The sequence below is a fragment of the Barbus barbus genome, assembly GCF_936440315.1.
Source record: "Barbus barbus genome assembly, chromosome: 48".
Lineage (NCBI taxonomy): Eukaryota > Metazoa > Chordata > Actinopteri > Cypriniformes > Cyprinidae > Barbus > Barbus barbus.
The window spans coordinates 7,525,863-7,549,763 of record NC_136726.1 but is presented as its reverse complement, the minus strand read 5'-3'; the positions used below and the strand labels follow the sequence as shown (position 1 = coordinate 7,549,763).

The following is a 23,901-nucleotide window of genomic DNA, read 5'->3' as shown; positions in this document are numbered from 1 at the left end:
GGAAAAGTGTCCAACTAAACGGGGAATCTGGTGTCCTCGTTGTGCCGCGGGGCTTGTGCAGGAGGGTAGTGTTCAGAAGGGAAGGGTCCAGGGAAGGGGCGGAGTCCGGTGGCCGCACGCACTCCCCTCTCGGGGCCGGGAGCGAGTGGCGGCGGCGGCGGCGGCGTCTCTTGCGCGGCTTCTTCCATCTCCTGGGCCCCCGGCGCTTCTGGGGGATTCGACGGCCCGGCATCCTGGCCCGTCAGCCGTCTCACGGGTGCGGCAGTCTTCCTACTCGACGCACCCTTCCTGGACCCACAAGGACACCAGCGTGCATGCACGGGGAAGAGACCGGTCTCCCGAGGAGAGGCGCGCTACATGGACTAAAAGCCACAAAATCCAATTTTTTAATAGAAAATTTACTTCTATAATTTTCTCTTATGCTAGACCAGTGGATCCCAAGCCTGGTCCTAGAGCAGTGGTTCCCAACCACGTTCCTGGAGGCCCCCCAACACTGCATGTGTTCCATGTCTCCCTAATCAAACACACCTGGTCTCCCGAGGAGAGGCGCGCTTGGTGTTTAAACAGCGGCGGTGATGAGGCTCTATTCACATCAGGTGCGCCTCATCACACGCCGCCAGCCCTGGGTGTTCAGCGCCCCTCCTCTCTCACACACCCACTCCCGTCGGGAGCCTGGTGAAGGGCGGCGAATACGGGACGGGGTGGTGATGATGGACAGGGGGGAGGCAGCCGACTCGTCACAATATATATATATTATAAAGTACATTTATTTAACTTATTAGATAAATTAACAACACATTTTATATATTAATTTATTTGTAATTTAAATGTAAGACAGGAGATTTGACAATTTTGAAAAAGAACCACAATGAATAAATATTTTATTTTAATACTGGATTTCGTTTCACATATTTTAATATATTATTTATTTATATTAAATACATGATATTAAAATAACACTTTAAAATAAAGCATATATTAAAATAAAATAAGTGATTTGTTTATATTAAAATAAGTTAGATGTAAATTTATGAAATTCTATTCATATATTATCAAAACATAAATTAATAATATTATAAATATTTCAGTAAACAAACAAACAGTTTGCCTCTCCCAGCTCAAACAGCTTGCCGTTCATGTGCTAAGGTTTCAACAAGAGTAGTTTCTTATGAACTGCAACATTCAACAATCTGAGAGTGCCGTATAATAATATCAGAGGCAGCAGCAGACTATCTAGACCAGTAGAAGTGGCAAAGCAAGGGATGTATTTATATGTGTTTGCATGCCAGACTGAACTAACAACTTGTCAGATGAAGTGAACATACATCCTCACTTCCCTGACTGCCAGCCTCGCCGCTATCAAAGGCCCCTCTGGGCTGTCAGATCAGATGCCAGTTTAAAGAGATAAAGAAACAAACACTGCCATCTCCCTGCGGTAAACACACAACAACACACACACACACACACACACACACACACTACCGTAATGCAGCGCTTTACTGTGATCAGACACCGTTTGTGTGTGTGTGTGTGTGTGTGTGTGTAAGCAAGCACACACTCACACATGTCTGAGTGGTCTATGACACTCCAGACTACAAAACAAAGACAGTCTTTGTGTCTCACAACCAAATGAATAAAGAGAAGCCTAACGTGAACATTATATCACTATTTATTACTCAGAGCTCCAGAATACTTCATTGCGATCGGTCAATATCAGCATTTAGTGCTCAAACATGTTTGTATAACGTTGGCTGAATAGTAGAGTGTGAATTCAGGTTAAGTGGGACGTTTTTCCCAGTCATCTCAATAACAAAAGTGTCCCAATTTACCTGAATTCACCCCTGTTTTACTGCTTTCCACACCAGCACCAGCATCATTTATATTTATATATTATCAAATATAAATGTATTTATTAACATAATTATTTTACTGGGGAGAAAACATGCGATGAAATATGCACTGGCTAATGGAACCTGAACAAAAATAGAGTCGATTTTGAAATATTATAATTGTTTGTTTGTTTATTAATAGCATCATAAATAACTTATTTAAATATTGTTTTAATACCATATAATATATGATATTAAAAATATATATAAACATTCATTTTCATTAATTAAAATTAAAATTAATCAGATGTAATTGATTAAATCATATACATTTTTTATAAAATTATCATTCTGCAATCTTTCTATAGTTTCACATCAAATCAAATTCTATATTAAAATAAAATTATATCTATTATATCTATATTAACTGCTGCCATCTTATGAATCAAAGCTATTAGCTGCCATATCCAGTAAAAACAGCCCTGGAGGACAGTATTTATTTCATAATAAGCATGAACTTTTGAGCGACGACTAGAAGCAAGAAAACTAAAATGTCATTTAGAAGAAGAAAGCGCCGCTGAGGGACACAAAGACCTGGACGAGAGCGGAAAACACACAAATAAGTGAACTTGAATTTCAGATTAACAGTTTATGTAACATACTGTATGCATTAATCTATTAATACTGTAACACGTAATAGTTGCTAGGCAGATGGTTTAGATTGGGATTTTCAATGCGGGGTAGTAGACAATGAAACAATTTAGATTCCAATCAATAGTTCAGATCTATACATTCATCTATCTGGCACCTAGCTGTGTAAAAAGCAGGATAACGTGCATCCAAACACAAGCTCTGCTCACCCTGCCGCTGACAATGAACAGCAGACTGTACATCATTCCCTCCATAATATGCACTTCTTGCGGTTTCGATTGCAGCGAGTGCGTGTGAGAAATGACTTTCCTTATTAAGCCAGAAACCTACACAAAGCTCGAAAACCACACAGCACAGAAAAACCCCACAGCCGCTAAGAGCAGTATCTATATAAGACACCCAAGATGAAGAGTAAAGTAGGTCAGGCCTCCTCAGAGCGCCGCTGTCTGCCCGAGAGCTGATAAGACGACTCCAGACTCACGCTTTTCTATATTTCACCCCTTCTGTGGTCAATTTTACTTTAGTTTTTCACATATCTGATGCATTTCTATCTAGAAAGCTTTGACAACTCATACTAAGTGGTTTATACAAAGGGCAGCGTTGCTATTACTGTCGGCAGGACTCAGGGTTAGGGGTTTTTCAAAAGTCAAAGACACTCATCCCACACTGTTTCTGCTACAGGCGTGTATGATACCTCATATCATGCGATATAACGGATATAACAATAAAACAGGTGAAAAATCCCCTAGACTTTCATTGAAGACCATATTTATAAAACAGAAAGTTGACACTTGGTAAATCAGCATCTATTAACAACACCCATATCTTTTTTGCATACCTTTTTTTTACTTTGTTCCTTTTTTGCTATTTATTTGATTTTGCATTTTGTTTTTTGTTTTGCTTTTTAATTTGTTTGCTTTTTTGTCTTTTATTTTGTTTGTTCTGATTTGTTTTTGATGTAATTTGTGTGTGTGTGTATATAAGCAAAGCAAAAATAAATGAAAACTCAATAAATATATATTGTGTTTTCATTTATTTTTGCTTTGCTCATATATATATATATATATATATATATATATATATATATATATATATATATATATATACACACACACATATATATTGTGGTTTCATTTATTTTTGCTTTGCTCATATATATATATAGATAGATATAGATAGATAGATAGATAGATACACACACACACACAAATTACATCAAAAAACACATCAGAACAAACTAAATAAAAGACAAAAAGCAAACAAATTAAAATGCAAAACAAAAAACAAAATGCATAATCAAATAAATAGCAAAAAAGGAACAAAGTAAAAAAAGAAATGCAACCCCCCCTCCCCCCCGACTACAAAAAAAAAAAAAAACATATAGCAGAAGAAAAAAATTATACATATAACATCACAAAAAAAACATCAAACAAAACAGAAATGCAAACATATTTCAATTGACATACATATTAAGGTATATTGTAGTTTACCATAAATGCTTGTCAGTCCATTCAGAAGTAACACTTTAAGCATATTTCAAAGAGAATTATGAAATTACATATAAAGATGTATTTAAGTGGGTTAAAAAAGCATGTTTAAGTTCAACTAACTGTATTTAATACAAATTTAACTCCAAATATAATCATTTTAATTTAACTGTAAATAACATGCAGTTATTAAGTGTCCGAAAACATTACATTCAGCTCACACTTAAGTATATTCTTTTAAAAAATATTGTTTCTGTACTAAGTGTTCTTTCAAAGTATGCTATAGTGTACATCTTTTTCACAATGAGCTAAAACTACTCAGAAAACCTTAAAAACCCTACAGTAAGCAAACAACCACCTACAGCATCTTAGGCAGATGCGAATCAAAAAAAATGTAAACAATTTTACTGTATTCTTTTAGGCTATACATTTACCATATCTGTATATGAAAGCTTTGGTGATATTTTACTAGTTTGCAGTCATGCTATCGGTCAAACACTGAGGGAACAAGAAAGTGAGAGAAAGAAAGTTGTGTGTGCATGTTTGAGTTTGGAGGGGATGTCAGTTACAATACGAAAAGCCCCAAAGCCACCAAAGCCTTAAACAAAAGACAGCTTTTCCAAACAGGCTTAGCAATCTGAGACAGAGCATTGACTGTCTTTGAATTACCCTAGTCAAAGAGTGTACGAGCGCATAAAGTGACAAGCAGAGGCAGAGCCGTATGCACAGCGTGATAAACTCACAGAGACAGCAGTAAAAAGACACTTAGAGAAGCTCTATAGAAATTACTGGCATACAAGCTCTTAACCAATCAATATAATCCTTTTCTCTCGGTCTCAGAGCTTTGGAGAGACGAATATAATGATCACTCACAATGCATCATGTCGATAAACACACGGCCAAACCATGTATGCTTGAGCTCATTCAAGAAGACGCTTGTTAAACGGCACTGTTTTTCTTCAAATCATAATGCATTGAATGTCTTGTCTTTCAGCTGATTTTGTTTTGGTTTAATGAAGAGTAAAACATTTCTGACAGAAGACAATTTTGTAGATCTTAAATGCCAAGACAACAGTAGAAAACACTGTCTAAAACTTGATATTGTATGTAAGGTTTTGTGTGTGTTCAGGTTTTTTTGGCGTCGACTATTACAATTACACAGACAGATGGGCAGCTAAATGTTGTGCCAGCCATCTGAAATGCTGCAAACCCATATGCAAATATTATTCAAATAAATTCACAATTTGTTGACAGAAACCACCACCCACACTCATACACACGCTGAGCAAAGAATGGCTGTCCATATTACACGCGTGCATATGGCGGCGGGCTTGTTTACATGCTGCTTTAAAAGACTTACTGCAACTACGCTAATGGTAATGACGTTACAATGCATAATCTATCAGTGGCCATGTAAGCAGTGGCAAAACACAACAGAAACAATTGAAAAAATAGTAAGTGACAAAGCAAATATCACAAACCACTAAACAAATTAACAAAGCAAACATAAAACAAAACAGAAACAAGGGCAAAACAAATAAAAATGAAAAATCACAAAACAAAACTATACAAAAACAAACAGCTTGAAAAAATACCAAAAGACAAATGAAAACAAAATCACATAAGAAATCAGAAAAAAACAACAACATAAAAGGGCAGAGCAAAACAAAAACAAGCCAAATAAATGAAAATGCAAAACTTCAAAACAAATCAGGAAAAACAAACAAAAAAACAAAATGCAATAAAAAAAATCACTAAACAAACAAAAAACAAAACAAATAGCAAAACAGATGCAAATGAAAAAAAATGAAGAAAAATAAAAAATAAAAAAACAAAATACAAAACAAAAAGCAGAACAAAAAACAAATAATAGAACAAAGTCAAATAAAATAAAATGAAAACACACAAAAATCACCAAACAAATCTAAATTGCAAAACAAAAATAAATGAAAACGCAAAAATACAAAAATTTAAATAAAATAAAAAACAAAAAGCAGAATAAAAACAGAACAAAATCGCAAAAACATAGAAGAACAACAAAAAAGACATGAAAATGCGAAATAAAAAAGCAAAACAGAAGCAAAACAAAAATAGAAGAAAATGAAATAAATCACAAAGCAAATCAGACACAACACAAATCTAAAATAAAACATAAAATTACAAAAAAAATCTGAAAAATAAACAAATTAAAAAAATAAATAAATAAATAAAAACAACAAAAGTAAAAAAAAATCTGAAAATGAACAAAATAAAAAATACAAAACAAACAAACAAACGAATGAATGAATGCAAACACAAAAGCCCAAAACACATCATCTATTAATATCTACCAAGATTCTTATCTAAATAATATAAAAACGCTAATTACTCTGAAAGATCTTTAGTTGTGTGTGCACATGAACATGGGTAGAAATTGCCTGTGAATCAGGACATATAAGTGAAATAGTGTTATTGTACTACTAGTAAAGGTCTGCTGACTACAGCAACATATTGCCTGTTCATCATGGCATCACGGGTGAGGTGATAAAGACTGATGGGTAAAGAGCAGAGGAAAGGGCGCTCACCTCGTGGCTCTTCGGCCTGTTTGGCGAGCTTGCGGAGAGCGGCGGCGAATCCCGAGTGTGCAGACTGGGCCGCGGGGCTCCCGTTGGCCACCACTGCTCCGCTGATGGGGGAGGGAGTGAGGGGGCTTACAGTCGCCATGCTGCATGGTGCTGCCGAAATCATGCCTAATGATGGAGACTTTGGCTCATGGCTCATACCTGCAGAGACAGAAAAATTTTGCTTCTGTTCAAAACTAAATTCACTATCACAGAGACTCAATTTAAGATTGAGTTCAAATCAAAACTCTCACGCTATTTTTATTTCCACTCCAAGTGAGTAGAACCACATGCTTTGATTTGCACAAGCTCTGATACAAAGATGAAGGAGTGTGTGTGTGTGTGTTTGTGTGTGTGTGTGTGTGTGTGTGTGTGTACAAAACAGGTTTTGTTAAAATTAACCCTGTAAAAGCCTACTGTATAACATTTACAAGCATATTTCTTTCAAATTTCTAAGGTCTCGAAAATCATCAACATGTACTTGTACCATACACAATCTACTACATACCTTCTGACATCTAATTTATAGCTCATACTTTTTTAGTAAGTACATATATTTTAGTATAAAACATGCATTTTGAGGTTGTGGTTCACGTGTCTCTACTTTTTGAGATCTCTACTTTCATCTTACTTTTTGACCATACAAAAATCAGCAACTGAATCAAATTGCATATTTTTGCTCAGTTTGTGACTCTGAACAAAGGTGTTTTTTCCTCCTCGAGTTGAGCTCCATATTCTTAATATATCAGCCATAAAATCCTGATGTATCAACATACTCAAAACATTTTAATTTCCTTTTCCTTTCTAAAGTTCCAATAAACCATAAGTTCCAGTTAAGCATAAAGAGTGAGTTTACTAGTAAAAATTACATAAACTGATAACCACATTTATTTGCATGTGCTGCTTGCAATGATTTAGCGCCTGATACATTAACTGGTTTGCCTAAAAAACCTGATCGGCAACCAGAATTCAACTATGACAAGGTCAGACCACCTGTATGAAAATAGTTTTACATTTACATTGCATTTTATATTTAGCCGACTTATCAAATTTTATCCAAAGTATATGACTAAAACTGAAGCGATTCATATTAAAGTGACAATAACATCAGAGGTGCTGGGGAAAAAAGGTCAAAAATTGAATAGAAAAGTACAAGCTACAGTACTTCAGAAATGAAGGATTAACAGAACAAGGTTTTTTTTTTTCTTAAAATAAAGGTTTGGAGGGGAGAACAGACATGTTAGACTTTTCACATGTCAAGTTCCAGATCTGAACTGTGAGTTTTCAACAACTTCCTTCCTTTGTGTATCTCTCTCTCACACCTCCAGCTATCACTCACTGCCAGAATTTCTACCAGAAACAAACAAAAGCTTGCTTTATCGTGATAAACTCTGCCTCACCCTTGCCCTTCTGCTGAACCGAGCAAAACAATTAATAATGAACTTAGGGCAGTTAGGAGAGCTGGCAGCAGCATCCTCTGCCATCAGCCACAACTTCATTACGACTTAATGGAGCCTTACGCATCCAAACATGCAGAGTAAGAGAACATAATATGTCCTGTGGTTGAACTGAACAGATTAATCTGATTAATCTTAAATAGTGTTATAATTCAGGCACAATATAACACTCAATTTGTTCTCTTTACATATCAGCTACCAAACAAAAATATCTTATGAGACTTTTGAGCAAAGCAAAGCAAATATGAAACAAAACAAAACGTGACAAAAGATATCAATAATGTACAGCTTCTGTCTTCTGTAGTGAAATAAAAACAATACATAACAAAGTGTATGGCCTCTTAGAGATTTTGTAGTGAACTAAAAAAATTAATAAAACAAAAAAGTAAAGTACAAAATAAAAGCATGGCTTCTTAGAACTTTTGTAGTGAAGTAAAATGTAAGTAAAATAAAGGAAAATTAAAAACATAAAACAAAAAAGCATAGTCTTTCAGAGATTTTAAATAAAACAAATAAAAATAAAACAAAATTAAAAGTAAAATAAAATAAAACACAACAAAACAAAACAAAAATGTATAGCTTCTAGAGCTTTCATATTAAACTAAAAATTAAACAATATAGCTGCGAGCAGCGATGACGGGCCCAAGCCGTCAGCATACGCCACCCCGGTGGCATCGATAAAACGGTGCCCAGCGAGCACAAGCATCACAGTAACCCTCTGGCAGTTTGGTTTTAAGGGATACGGCAATTAAAGGGTTAATCCAAACCATCAACTCTGTGAAACACACACACACAGAACATATAAAACTTTAAATTCTGTGAAAATATATTTTTCATTGGTAGTTGATGCTAGTTAATGCATTTACTAATGCTAACAAATGAGAAATTATTATAGTTACCAAAGCTTTTAATGATTTATAAGCATTTTTTAATGATTTATTTTTCCATTAACTAACATGAATAATTTTTTCTAACACAAATTAATAAAGTAAAAAATATATTGTTAATATTTAATGTTATTTGTGAATTAACCAATGTTAAAAAACAACATTATTTAACTGTTGTTAATTTACATCATTAATAAATATATACCATTTAATGTTGATCAAAATCAATTCCAAAATGTGTTAATATATTATTACATTTTAAAGTTTTATCTTTTGAACATGACTATTTTTCTAATATAAAAAATATTTTGTTCATTGTTAGTTCATTGTAAGTTCATACTATCAATGAAGAATTAACATGCTGTAAAAAATATATTTTTCATTGTTAGTTCATGTTAATTAATGCATTCACTACTGTTAACAAATGAGACTTAATTATAAAGTGTTATCAAAACCTTTAATGCTTTATAAGCATTTTTTAAGGATTTTATTGAGATGTTTAAACAGACCCTCTCTCTCTCTCTCTCCCCCTCCACACTCACTGAACTCACACAGTCAGTCACCCACCCAGTCACCTACCGCAAACATTAGAAGCACAGAGACAGGAGAACTCTGATAGTTTTTAAATTTTCTCCTCCGCATAGTGTATTGTAAATTCATGAAATTAATCACATATCCTCAGACTGTATTGTTCTGTGTATGTAATTTTTTATAAAGTGTTTGGAAGCTGCTCTTAAAAGAAAAAAAAAATGAAAAGTTTTCTCTTTTTTACTGTAATTTTAATAAATTGCCATTAAATCATCGTTCAAGATATCCTAAATCCGTCCGCAATTTAGCATCTTCAGTATTTTGGCATCATAAGAAAAAATGTTTGGTGTGATTTACGTGTTTCTGTTTGGAGGAGTATGAATTTGTTTACAGCCTGTTTAAAAACAAAACCCACATTAAAATAAATATAGCCGACTTCCTGTTGGTCGTAGCTAATGACTGTAAATTAGAAAGTTGTCCGGATTAATAAGAACAATTTATGTACCGAGTTTGGTGTCTGTAGCTATCATTATATATATATAAACATTAATAATTATATACCATTTAATGTTGATCAATATTAATTCCAAAATGTGTTAATATATTATTACATTTTAAAGTTTATCTTTTGAACATGACTATTTTTCTAACATTAAAAAGATTAATAAATGCTTTAAAAAAATTGTTCTTTGTTAGTTCATACTATCATGGAAGAATTAACATGCTGTAAAAATATATTTTTCATTGTTAGTTCACGTTAATTAATGCATTTCCTAATGTTAAGAATTGAGACCTTATTTAATGATTTATAAGCATTTTTTAAAGATTTTAAAAAACAGACCCTCTCTCTCTCTTTCTCTCTCTCACCCAGCTCCTCAATCCACACAGTCACTCACACCCCACCCCACCCCCACCCCCACCCCTCACTCAGCTGCAGTGACAGGGATCTCTCACTCAGCAGTCTAACAGCTTTCTGATAGTTTTTAAATTTTCTCCTAAGCATAGTGTATTGTAAATTCATGAAATTAATCACATATCCTCAGACTATATTGTTCTGTGTATGTAATTTTTTATGAAGTGTTTGGAAGCTTCTCTTAAAAGATAAAAAAAAAAAAAAAATTATCTTTTTTACTGTAACTTTAATAAATTGCCATTAAATCATCGTTCAAGATATCCTAAATACGTCCGCAATTTAGCATCTTCAGTATTTTGGCATCATGATAAAAAATGTTTGGTGTGATTTCCGTGTTTCTGCTTGGAGGAGTATTAATTTGTTTACAGCCCGTTTTTAAAAAAAACCCACATTAAAATAAATATAGCCGACTTCCTGTTGGTCGTAGCTAATGACTGTAAATTAGAAAGTTGTCCGGATTAATTAGAACAATTTATGTACCGAGTTTGGTGTCTGTAGCTAAAACTAACCCCCCCATTTTTGACAAAAGGTGGCGCTATAGAGTGCCTCTTCCACGCCCGTTTATGAGCTTTTTCCAGTGTCTAACTATCATTAATACTCATATGTGTGTTGAGTTTCATGACATTCTAAACATGTTATCTGCCTCAAAATCACCAGAAACGAATTTTCAACTTTGACACGTTGCCATGGCAACATACTTTTAGATATCAATATTGCCTTCACAGTTTTACATCGGCCGTGTTTTGACATTATTCTGGTGAAGTTTGAAGCAAATCGAGTAAAAATAAGATGCTGAATTCAAAGCATTTTGAAAACGACACACTTCCTGCAGCCAGTTGGTGGCGCTATAACTTTCAGTCATAATAGTCACATCTATCCGATCGGCATCATACAACGAACAAATCACTGAAGTTTGATCTACATCATACAATGTATGTGGACGTTATTAGGCATTTCCTGGGTCTCATTTTTCGCCATAACTTCATCGCCTCGCCACGGGCAAACCGTTCGACATATCAAAAATATCTTCGCAATTTAGCGTCCCCAATGTCTTGAGATCATGTTCACCGAGTTTGGTGGCAATCGTATGGAAATCCTCAGAGGAGTATATCAAATTCCAGAGCATGCGCTTTTTAAACAGCCCTGAATAGCCGACTTCCTGTTGGGCGGAGCCTATGACATGCTGCGCGGAAGTTGTTCAGCTCAATGAGTTCTATATGTGTACCGAGTTTCATATGAATACGTGCAAGTATGTGTGAGCTATACATCAAGTTTTCTGACAATTTTCCAGGGGGCGCCGTAGAGCCCCTGTGCCACGCCCGGGTCCCAGCCTCAGCGGCGTCCTAATGGCCGCAGGTTCCAATGTGCGTGCCAATTTTCGAGAGTTTTCGGGCACGTTAAGGCCCCCAAAAGTGCCCGGATGATTGAAATAAAAAAAAAAAAAAAATAAAAAAAAAAAAATAATAATAATCCTTAGAAGAACAATAGGGCCCTGCGCCTTACTGGCTTGGGCCCTAAAAAGAGTAAAAAACAACAAAATATAACATATGGCCTTAGAGCTTTCATTGAGAAACAAAGTTAAACAAAACAAAAACACAAATCAAAATAAAAACGTAAGGCTCTTAGAGCATTTGTAGTGAACTAAAAATAAAAAAACTAAACAAAATAAAAACTAAAATACAGCGAAACAAACAAAACAACATGAATAACCTCTTTAGAGATTTTTAAAAAATAAAACAAAATAAAAACAATAAATACAAAAGTGTGGGCTCTTAGAGCTTCCGTAATGAACTAAAAAATAAAATACAACAAAAAGTAAAATACAACAAAATAAATTAAATAAGTTAAAAAGTAAAAATCAATAAAACAAAAAACATTTACGGCTACTTAGAGCTTTCGTAGTGAACTAAAAATTTAAATAAAATAAAAGTAAAACAAAACAAAAAGTTTAGTAAATTAAGAATATCTATGCAAATAGGCTTCACAAAACAATTAGCTATAATCCTCACATGTAGGATAATAAACAAGTGCAGCATCATAACTGAGACACTGGTTTCCCCCTGCCATTAAGCAAACCGCAAATCTGTCGCTCTCCAATCCTGTTAAGGGCTTATCAATCAAATCATCATATCATGTGCTCATGAAACACAGCTGTATCCCTTCCACTCATTTGCGTGCTACAACCAGGCCTCTTGTCTTTATCTCCCTCATTCTCTCCTTCTCTTGACAAACATTCTCAATCAATCCGCTACTGAACTCACACACGCTCCCACCCCCTTCCTCTCATCTCTGCCGCTCACACTTTCCCTCCAGGATAGTGTCAATCAGAGATAACAGAGGGTCTCTGCTCGCTGAGGAAATGAGAAAAGCCACAGGTATCTTCCGGAACCCACAGCCATTCTGAGAGAGAAGGCCCTCTCAACACAGAGCGATTTATAAGCGGTTATGTCAAGGAGTGGGACAGAGATAACATTTATTTATCTCGGATGCTTTAAAGGACTCATTCACCCCAAAACAACAATTCTGTCATCATTTAATCACCCATCAATGTTCTTCCAAACTCACATGATATATATATATATATTAGGGATGTAACGATTACCGGTTTGACGATAAATCATGATAAAATTCCCCGCGGTTAGTATTACCGTTTCATATTTTAATTATCATTAAAACCGTATTCGATTACCGTGATTTAAACAACTCGCGATAAATAAATACTGTCCAGCATAAAGCAGAGTTTTCAGTAACAGTCTCACGTGCGCACAGCAGCAGAGTAGTTTCGTTCTGAGTGAAAATAGGGCGGAAAAGCTGGGAGGTTTTAAAAGAGTGCTAAGGGAATTATACAAATTAATATATCAATGAATTAATCATATGAATGTACCTCTGAAGGATCTGACTGTCTTCAGAAACAATTCGATGGCATTTTGTTTTCATCTTCGCTCCATGTAATACCTAAAGGAAGTGTTCGCGGAGTTCACGGGAATCAGCTGTAATTCAGCTTTTCCGTATAAAGCGCCACCTGCTGCCAGAGAGTGGATTTACAGACACTTAATTACATTCAGTCTGTGTGCAGTTTCTGTCTGGCCAAAAAATTGACCAAATTTGCATGACCTGCTGTAAATTTTAACCGGTTGATGAAAAACAAACTTATGTACATTTAAACAATTCAGATAAGCTATATAGGATTATTTATGGAGCAGATAAAATACATATAATCATTTATTAATTATCATTTTAATTTAACCCTTTTCTTTAAAGGCTGAAATGTGTGGTCTACCTTTATGTTAAACTTTTTCAAAGCTTTATTTGAACATTTACATTATTTATTTGAACATGCTATTAAACTGGTGTCAGTCAAATTGTCATTTAAAATCCAGACCTCACTGGTAATGTTATTGTTTTAGTGATTATGCAAACAAAAAGTCATTTTATTTGCTGTTTGTTGATTTTTAAGTATGAAACTTGGTGAAGTGATTTATGTTTCGGTACTTTTTGAACATCTCCAGCACATTTTAACAATACCGTGATAATACTGATAACCGTGATAATTTTGGTCACTATAATCGTGATTAGAAATTTTCATACCGTTACATCCCTAATATATATATATATATATATATTATTCCAAGGAACAAAAAATGAGATATTTAGCAGAATGTCCAAGCTGCTCTTTACATTAAAGTAAATGGGAATTTCTGTAGGACTGTCAAGCTCCAAAAACAACATAACAGTACCATAAGTCATCATGATGTTCTCTTTGCATATATTACTATCAAAGTACTTATAGAAGGAAATTTGGATTCCTAGTTCATATAGATTCCAGATTCTCTCCCTAAACTATATTATTGCTCTGACAACAATAAACATTGCTTCTTCATCGCAGTTTTTAGCATGAACTACAACCTTATTAAAGGAGTTAATTGGTCATCTGAAATATTCCACATCATTACACATCTATGCACTCACAGATGCACCTACACCTCAAACTACGGCAAAAAAGAAGCATTTTAATCCCTGATCAAGGAGGATTTACTGTAGGTCTGTGGCTTTTTAACCTCACACCTTTAAGCATAGTCACATATAAAAACACAAAAACGATATTGTACGAAAATCATCAGATCTCCAGCTGGCCATGCAGAATGAATGGCCAAATGTTTAAAATGGCTCATTAAAAGCACCCAAGGCTTGCTATGCGAAGATCTCCTCTCTCTCAAAGATGAAATCCTGCTGTGCTGTTTTTCCCAGAGGGTTTAGCTGTGGTTGGAGTCAGCAAAAAACAGTCCCACAGTCCTCTGCTCCCCACTGGCTCTCTAATAAGCTTGTTCATTAGACAGTACAGCCAATGTAAATTGACCCAGCCCTTGTCGACATGACCGGCTCATGTAAATTCAATGGGAGAAACAGCAGGGATAAAAGACTGGGTGATGGATGATGTGTCAAAGCCCTTTGTTGACCACAACAAAGTCGCACACATACATGTCCATAATGATGACAGACAAGCATTGATGCATGGGCGACTACAGAGATCTGCTACCCTTGGCAATCATTAAGACTAGATAAAGCACCTCACACACACCTGCCTTCTGCTCATTAACCCCAGTGTGTGTATGTGCGCGTGTTTCACTGCCAGTATTAAAGATGGATGAGGACTAGAATAGTACTGTTACTTTGAGAGTGAAATGCACTAATTGGTTGTGACTACAATAAAGATTGATAACTAGAGAGAATGTTGATCACAAAGCTACTGGTTACAAAGGGCTTGAAGGTTGAAGACCTTACATTGATGTGTAAGTACCAAAACAACTCCACTTGCCATAACTGAAGCCCTTACGCATGTCCTTGATTTACTTTGTATTGATTTTTCTGGATCTGTCTGCTGTAATTTACACTGGTATCTACAACCTGTTGATCTCAAAGCTGACAGAGTGTGTTTAGAATTGCATTTTCTTGGGATAAAGGCCAAAGTATACTTCTTTTTTATGCATAGGTTAGCATACTCACAGCCTTGCAAAGTATAGGCCAATTTCATTTGACTCGTACGCGTACACAGACGTTCGACGCATGCGCTTTGCACCAAATTGCAATACCTCTCCTGGCCTAACGAGGACAGTGTTTGCGCAATCTCTCACCATGAGTTATAACCCACATAAATATCTTTGTATTATTTCATGCTACAGTGGTACAAATGAGGATACTTTCTAACCTCTTTGCACAATCTCTCATCTATGTAGGCCTCCATTGTCGCTGTAGCTAACCCGCATTCCGATTTGTTCTGTATATGCAGTTTTTCTTCGGCTACCTTGTGAATCGATACCCCCACGGCAGGGTTGCCACCTTGCAGATAAATTAATTACTGCGAGAGAGTTAAATGCACATGTGCGACTTGCGTGTACAATGTACAAGCGGTTACAAAAATCTGGCGGTACGTGTACAGTACGCGCGTACTATTCTGATGACGAAATTCGCGTCACACGCACTGTACGCTGTCCCTCGTGTAAGCGTAAAAAGTGAAGTATACTTTGGTCTTAACAGGTCTTTCCAGGTTACCTTGAAAGGCTCACTCTGCCCACCCCCAAACACCGGTGTCCCACAAGGTTCGGTAATAAGTCCCTTAAACTTCCTCATTTAGACCAGATCACTCTATATCACACTCTTAAAAAAAGTTCTTTATTGGCATCAATGGTTCAATAAAGAACCTTTAACATCCATGGAACCTTTCCATTGCACAAAATGTTCTCTTAAAAATAAGGGTTTCAGAAATGTTTGTCAGCAGCCATATCACCCTGCAGCCCAAGACTGGTTGCCCACTGAAGCTAAGCAGGGTTAAGCCTGGTCAGTACCTGGATGGGAGACCTCCTGAGAAAATAGGATGCTGCTGGAAGAGGTGTTAGTGAGGCCAGCAGGGGGTGCTCACCCTGCAGTCTGTGTGGGTCCTAATGCTCCAGTGTAGTGATGGGAACCCTATACTGTAAAAAGCACCTTCCTTCGGATGAGGTGTTAAACTGAGGTCCTGACTCTCTGTGGTCATTGAAAATCCCATCCTGGCCAAATTTGCCCATTGGCCTCTGACCATCATGGCCTCCTAATCATCCCCATATCTACTGATTGGCTTCATCACTGTCTCCTCTCCACCAGTAAGCTGGTGTGTGGTGGGCGTTCTGGTGCAATATGGCTGCCATCGCATCATCCAGGTGGATGCTGCACATTGGTGGTATTTGAGGAGATCCCCCCCTTCCATGTAAAGCGCTTTAAGTACTCAGAAAAGCGCTATATAAATGTAACAAATTATTATTTATTATTATCCACCTTTTTCCTGAGTGAGCGCCGCTATGATGGATTCTAACTTCTGTTTGTTTGCTCTCGTGCTCAGGTCTCCAAATAAATCCATGTTAAAAGGGGGTAAAAAAAGATTGACTCAATTAAACTGAAACTGTGTTAAAATAATGTGTGCTCTTATCTTTTCGTGGGCAAAATCCTGCGAACTTCACCCTGATCTAGAGCTATAGGGTAAACGTACCTATTAATCTCACCAAAATCTACATTGAGACATTTTTAGTGCACAAGATATTGGTTTCAGTAAAAAAAGTTTATGTTAAAATAAAATATTAATCTCTCACACAAAAATATTTAATTTTATTTTAAATTACAAAAGCATTTAAATTAAGATATACACCATTATATTCAAAAAGTCAGGCAGTGCTTAATGGGTACATTTTTGTACCCTTTATCAAGCACACTCCTGTTCCCATTAAGCTCACATCATGTTTTATTAAAACTTCTTGTTTATTTTAAGGAAAAGTTTTAAAGAATAATTGTAAAAATTGTTTTTTTGAAGGTACAAAGTTAAATCACAAAAAAAACAGAACACTAAAATCAAGCAACAAGGCATTCGAGTCGATCAGTTATATATTCAGTGTGTCATTTAAGCACATTGCAACCTCTAGACTAGTCCATGTTCAGCTAAGCAACACACATTAAAAAATCAAATAGAACAAACCAATAAAACATTAAATTCATGGGGATGAACGCAGAAACTAGCCTCATTATAACCCTCTTTTTTAAATGGATGTCAACTTATCTATAGTCTCTTAAGGCTGGAATACACTACACGATTTTTGCCCGATTTTTCACAGATTTACAGTCTGGAGACATTGATGCTAGTTACCAAAGATCAGAGCCAGTCTGCAGATTTGAGTTGACAGAATCCATAGAAAATCGATTAACTTAACTTAACGTGACGACCATCAGTTAATATTTAAAGTGTGTTTATGAAGTATTTACATAGCCGTTCAATGTGGAAGAGCTTAAAGAGAGCACACTGAGCTTAATCGGAGCAGCAACAATTTTTTATAAATTTCATGTAATATTTATTAAAATGACAGGATTTGTGCTAAATAAATAGTCTAGGTCATGTGTTAAGTTCATAATTATTTTAATATGAACAACTATTATTAACAATATCTATGAAATTATACTTTTTCTTATTGATGTCACACTGAAGCGGTGTGATTTTCATAGTAGTGACCCCTTTAAGCTCACCTTAAAATAATATGAAATCTTTAAAAAATTACAGCACTGTAAAACGACAGACCAGCAATAAACTGTCAGTTTATAATATTATGAATGTAAAAGTACAAGCCAGTAATGCCTGTGAAGTAATATGTTAGCGTACAGCTAGTCAGCTAACTGTGTTCTGTAGCATCTGCGCTATGTTGCTAAAACTATATTTTGGATCTAATATAATTATTTCCCACATCCAAGTTCCAGGTTAAAATATGCAAAAGTCTGAACATTAATCTCTTAATTTTACAATAAGTAGTGAAATTTACCCAAAATAAAGGCTTAAACGTCCTCTTTTGGTGAAAGTTTTTAGACAGCTTTCAAAAAGGCCGCCAGACAGTGTGAACATTTTAATAATCTAAAGAGCCTTTTTTGCAATGGAAAATTTTCATATATGTTAAATGGTTCTTCTACAGCATCACTGTGAAATTCTCCTTTATTTTTAAGAGTGCATCATGCAGTTGTGTGGCTTCTCTAATCACTACTACTACGACTGCACTTGACTCATTTCTCATTCTCTTTTAGGCCTAGGTCTTATAATTTGGTCTGAACATGTCTGATAAACCTCTCTGATAATAACCTTGGCGTCACAAATAGGTTACTTTGCTTCCCACTCATGAGCATTCCCACGGTCACAATCGTTATCTCAGGTGACGGTCTCAGTGTCGTCCCCTCTAGGTGCGAAAAAACCTTTGACGTTGCCCTATACAACCAGCTCTCCCAGCCCTGAAGCATCAGGCTCCATCCAGGACATACACAAAGGTCTTTTTTGCCAACCTAGCCAACAACCCACACTCTAGTCATTGTCCACTAACATTTATGTTAGTTTGTTATTTATTGAAATTCTATCATCTTACGCGTCTTTCCAGATCTCTAAAGTCAATCAAATTTAAGACACCATTTCTGACTATCCCAAGAGGTTCCTGGGCAGATGTCTATAGAGGTGACCTGGAGTTAAGCTTGTACTGTACTTGGGGACCCTGGTGTTCAGATCAGACTGTACTCTCTGAGGGGCCTTTGTCACTATACATGCCAAGGGGCCCACATGTCCCACATTTGTTGTATGTACAAAGGAGCCCATAGGCCCTAGCATCCCTGGAGCATCCCGGGGGCATTGTGGTCTGCTCACACTGTATTCACTGAGGGCCCTGATGTTCAGCTTCTTTTGGTAGTCTCGAGCAGTGCAGCCTGAGGTTTTGGAGGCTCCTGGAAGTAATGTCAATCATTTAACACAGCGTACACCCCAGGGATCCGCTACTTCTAGTCTCCTAGCTTGGTGTTTCCCAACACTGGTCCTGGAGTACCCTCAACACTGTATATTTCAGATGTCTCCCAAGTCAAACATTTAACCTAGAACCTTGAGACACACCTTTTCAGGTTTCACCTCTTAAACCTCTTTAAGGCTCACACCCAAGATATTTTAATGATAATGCACAACAAACAAAACCACAGATTTCCTGCTGGCATACTTAACATTCCTTTTTTCTCATTATGCACCGGTCCATCAGCACTGCAATTGGTTGACTGATCTGAAGACACAAGATGATTCATCTTTAGCCACCTGAGCATAGCTATATATACACACAACTGTTGTAGCATTTACAGGTCTTGATAATCAAGGCTCTTGTGGTCTAACCTTAGCATATGACCTCGGCCTCCTGTTCTGGTAATTACTGCTTACATTACATGTGTACTTTCTTGTTAGTCATTTTGTAAGGATTCTGAACATAAATGAAGCATTAAAGTCTGTTGTACCATTTAGCCTTGTTTTAAAAGTGAAAGCAAAAGCAAACCCGAGTAATCTTCAGCAGGTTTTGATGAACATTTCTACTCACAGAACCACATCAGACATGCAAGGTACCTCAAAGTTACCACATTAAACTATAAAAGATGCAGATCACCAACAACCCTTCAAACCCTTCACTGATATGATAAAAAAGGGTTTGCATTGGCAATAAACATGGTTAATGCATTAATGCAACAAGTTCCAAAAAATCCAAATCGGTGTAATTATTGGGTTTGGCATGGTATGTTCAGCATGTCGATGACTCTCCTAGCATAGACTTATGTAACAGCTCTCATATTTCTCTTTAATTAACAAATAAAATGGCTTTGCCCACACTTTATGGACATAATATTACATACATAAAGTTATTTTTGCTGCTGTGTAGGCAAAAATCCCAAAAAGGAGTCTCCAACAAAAATAAAATAAAAAAATTAAAAAGGCCTATATTTTTCCAAGAAAGTATTTTGTTTACAAATATCGTAAATGACTTAGATTCTAAATGACATGAAGCTTTAGGATGTCCAACCAAATGACAATCTGCTACCTGAACTAACCTTGCTTTGCCATAAAAACGTCATATTTATTGTATTTTTACAAATTTATTCATACCTTGATCATGGGGGTCTTGAGCGGTCCCCTCTACAACAACATTTGACCAAATTTCTTAATATTACATTTTTTTTTATTCTTTTGTTATTTATAAATAAATAAATAAATATATAAACATATAAAATTAATAAATAAAAATAATAAAACAAATAGTATCATGCAATCACAAGCATCTTCATCCCTGATAAACGGGTGCTCCACTAGAGACTTGTGTGCGTGTGCATGATGAGGCATAAATCATAACAGAATAACGACAGAATTTATCATTTCAAAAGAATTAAGCAGTTATATTATTAAACTGCACAAAAGCTTTAAGGCACCGAGCTCACACTCACTGGAGCTTCATCTGGCAGGTAAGGAAGCAGTTCACTGATACGGTGTAAACAATTACAACATAAATACTCGTATCAGTTGGTCCCACAGCTTTGTCTGTGTTTGAGCAGCAGGAAAAGTCTAACAAAAAAGTAAAAGCTTTTATTACATCCCACGCTGTCCCCTCTAAGGGACACTTGGCATCTCTTAAGCCCCCAAAACTGCTGACACACATCAAAGTATGCTGGGTAAGTGTTTATGCTTTGGGAATATTCCCACTGTCACTATGTATGCGGCGCTGATTGGTCATTTTGAATATCTAGAGAGCATTTCTGATGCCAAAAATAGGATAAAAAGATGGGGGGTTTCTTGTCTTTTGACCACTCTCTTCCCCTCTTTTCTCTTGACATCTTATTACATGTGGCTCCTCTAAGACCACATTAACTTTCTGCTCCCACCTTTAAGAAGTTAGAAGTTCCCTCAGTTTTAAGGTGCCAAAAATCATCACTTTCTTTTGTCTCTTCAGCCCAACAGAGATGTCTAAAATGAAGACCACTGTAGTGCAAACAGCCGATGTGTGTGTGTAAATACATATAGCAGCTGACCAACAGTTAAATAAGCAGAAATCTGAGCTAATCCCAATAGTCTGTCTCTGAGGGTTTAACACTGCTGACTACACACACACACACACATGGTACAAGGGTTTTCATTTTATAATCCATCCTCAACACCCTGTTAATCAATCGCGAAACCAGAGATTATATAAAAAATAAATACAAAAATAAAAAACACTACTCCAGCCTTTAATCGCACAATAAAGTGCAGATTTTAAGTGTAACATAAAGTAACATTAAAAGATATTTTACATTTAATAACAACATTCTGTAAACTTATTTAAAAATAAAAAGCAACTACAAAAATAACAACAAATTATGTTGTTCAACTGCAAGTCACTTCAGATAAAAACAATTGCTAAATGCATAAATGTAAATATAATAAAATACACTATAATATAGTATAATCAAGAAAGCCATGCTTTATACATAAAATGTCGTTATACATTTTTAAACAATTTGTGAATAAAGTATTCTAATTATTATTTTTTTTTAATTAAACAAAAATGATTCCAAATTGTTTATGTTCCTCTGTTGTAAGATACTTTGGATAACAATTACTGATAAATGTGTAAATGTAAATAATAATAATATTAATTTTATATATATATATTTTTTTTTTTTTTTTTTTTTTATGCACATATTTTACACCTGTCTGTATACCCAACCGTGGCTTAAAAAAACAACAAAAAAAAACACATGCTCTATACATAAAACACCTTTATGTGTATTAACCTACAACTCTCAAAGGCTTAAAGAGGTCAAAGAACAAAAGACTGGCTGGTCAAATGAGCATTCAAGAATGCAAATATCCGTTATCAAGCTGGTCATAAGCAAATAAGAGTCTAATGGAGTCAGATGGTCAATGAGGAGTTTCTTTATACGGCGTCTGCAACCCCTCACCTCCATCCCCACCCGAGATACACTCACATCAAACCATTAGAGTAGCACTGGACCACAGTACAAGATCATATTTACTGTAAAAACACTTTTACATTTGTATATTTTCCAGCGGTGACATTAGTTTTTCCATTCGATTTGCTGTCAGTTGTTGATGATCTTCAATTACAATGTTGAGCATGTAATTACAGTAACTTCTCATTGAAATACTCCTCCTCATAACCTCCAACTCGTCCAGTCTTTCCAGTTTAACACAAACTACAACTCACATTTCAGTTTCGCACTTAATCAAATAAAACCTCAGCCGTTAGTTATTTAGAAATGATCTCTGGAAGTCAGTGTGACAGGATAATGCAAACTCACATTGTGCCAGTATACACTGTACATATATCTAGACAGGCTTCTGGGTAAATATGACTTTCCACAGTACACTGACATTTACTTGACCACACAAAAACCCAGAAAAGGAAACAAGAGACTTCAAAAACGAAAACTTGACATGTGTAAAACAGACAGGATGTGAACAAACCAACTATGGTTTAACATGATGGGTTTTTGCCATTTTGGCCAATACTGATATTTTGGACGGCCGGTCAGATGGACGCACAATACTTCACCAAAATTCATAAAATGCTCATTATTCATTGACAAGGATGTCTGTAAATCTCAAATTGGCCAAATAATCAGTCTAACCAATATATATTGACCTAGTTTTCATATTGTACACTAAAATCTATAACATTAATAAATGTAACCAATATTTGAGTGATAAGTTCTCGTTTTATGAGCTCAAGCTTAATCATAAGACGACACATTCACATCAAATTCAGTTAATAACCCACTTTACACAGGATCCAGAAGGGAGGTCTGAGATGGACGGAAATTAACCTTGAGGTGACAGAATAGCAGAAGGTCATCTAACTCAGCACGACTCTCTAAACACTTACTCTCAGCCTAAAAAACCCAACATTTTACTCAGAGACTATTGTTAAACAGTTTTGAATATGAATGAGACCCAAAGGTCACACCAAGCGTATCATTTCTAATAACAAAGCCAATAAAATCAATATCTGTCACGGAAGACCATAGTATTCCGGGCTCAAATGGAGCGACTGTAATATATTTAAACTAAGTAAAAAAAAACAAAAAACAGCTAATTGTACACTTGCAGGATGGACCGCGAACGACTGTGAATGAAAACAAAGCGCCCCTCATCACGCAGTTCTCCGGCGAGCGATGGAGCCCTTAACAAACGCGACAAAACACTTCAGCCCGAGCCTCTTTATCACAGAACTCACCTTAAAACTGAAGAAAAGCCTATTTCCCACGCATTTAGAGCTGGAGTAAATCCATGGCGGTGCTCCGGCGGCAGCGCAGCGGTCGAGAGCGCGGAGTGAGCCGCAGTGGAGTGAGTGAAGGCGGCGCTAGAGACTCAGCAGCACCTGCTCCACTGATCCGCCCCCGGGGCAGAGCCACAGCCAGGGGTGAGGGACCTCCTCCAGACGGGGGTCATGTCACACCGAGATAGATAGATAGCGTACTCTCTCTCTCTCTCTCTCTCTCTCTCTCTGTGTGTGTGTGTGTGTGTGTGTTCTCTCGGTGGAATGCTGTATGTAAATGTTGTAAATTTACAAACACAAACATCTCTGCGTTTTTAAGCTATAGAATGCTATATTCTTCTACAATATATATTTTTTATTATTCACTATAGTGTTCGACAAAAAAAAAAAAAAAAACTTTTTTGAAAATAAACACTTATTTTCTA

General features: G+C 36.0%; 1 protein-coding gene across 1 annotated transcript in view; it reads right to left on the bottom strand.

Moving 5' to 3' along the window:
- The window catches only part of LOC306866641 (genetic suppressor element 1-like), a 49,418-nt gene extending 25,877 nt beyond the window's left edge, over positions 1-23,541 (bottom strand). Inside the window, exons 1-2 of the mRNA XM_079411908.1 lie at positions 23,435-23,541; positions 6,532-6,729 (exon numbers count right to left, since the gene is read on the bottom strand). Coding sequence (XP_079268034.1) covers positions 6,532-6,727 — 196 coding nt within the window. The 5' untranslated portion in view covers positions 6,728-6,729; positions 23,435-23,541. The remainder of the gene's footprint in view (positions 1-6,531; positions 6,730-23,434) is intronic.
- Positions 23,542-23,901: the final 360 nt, after the last annotated feature.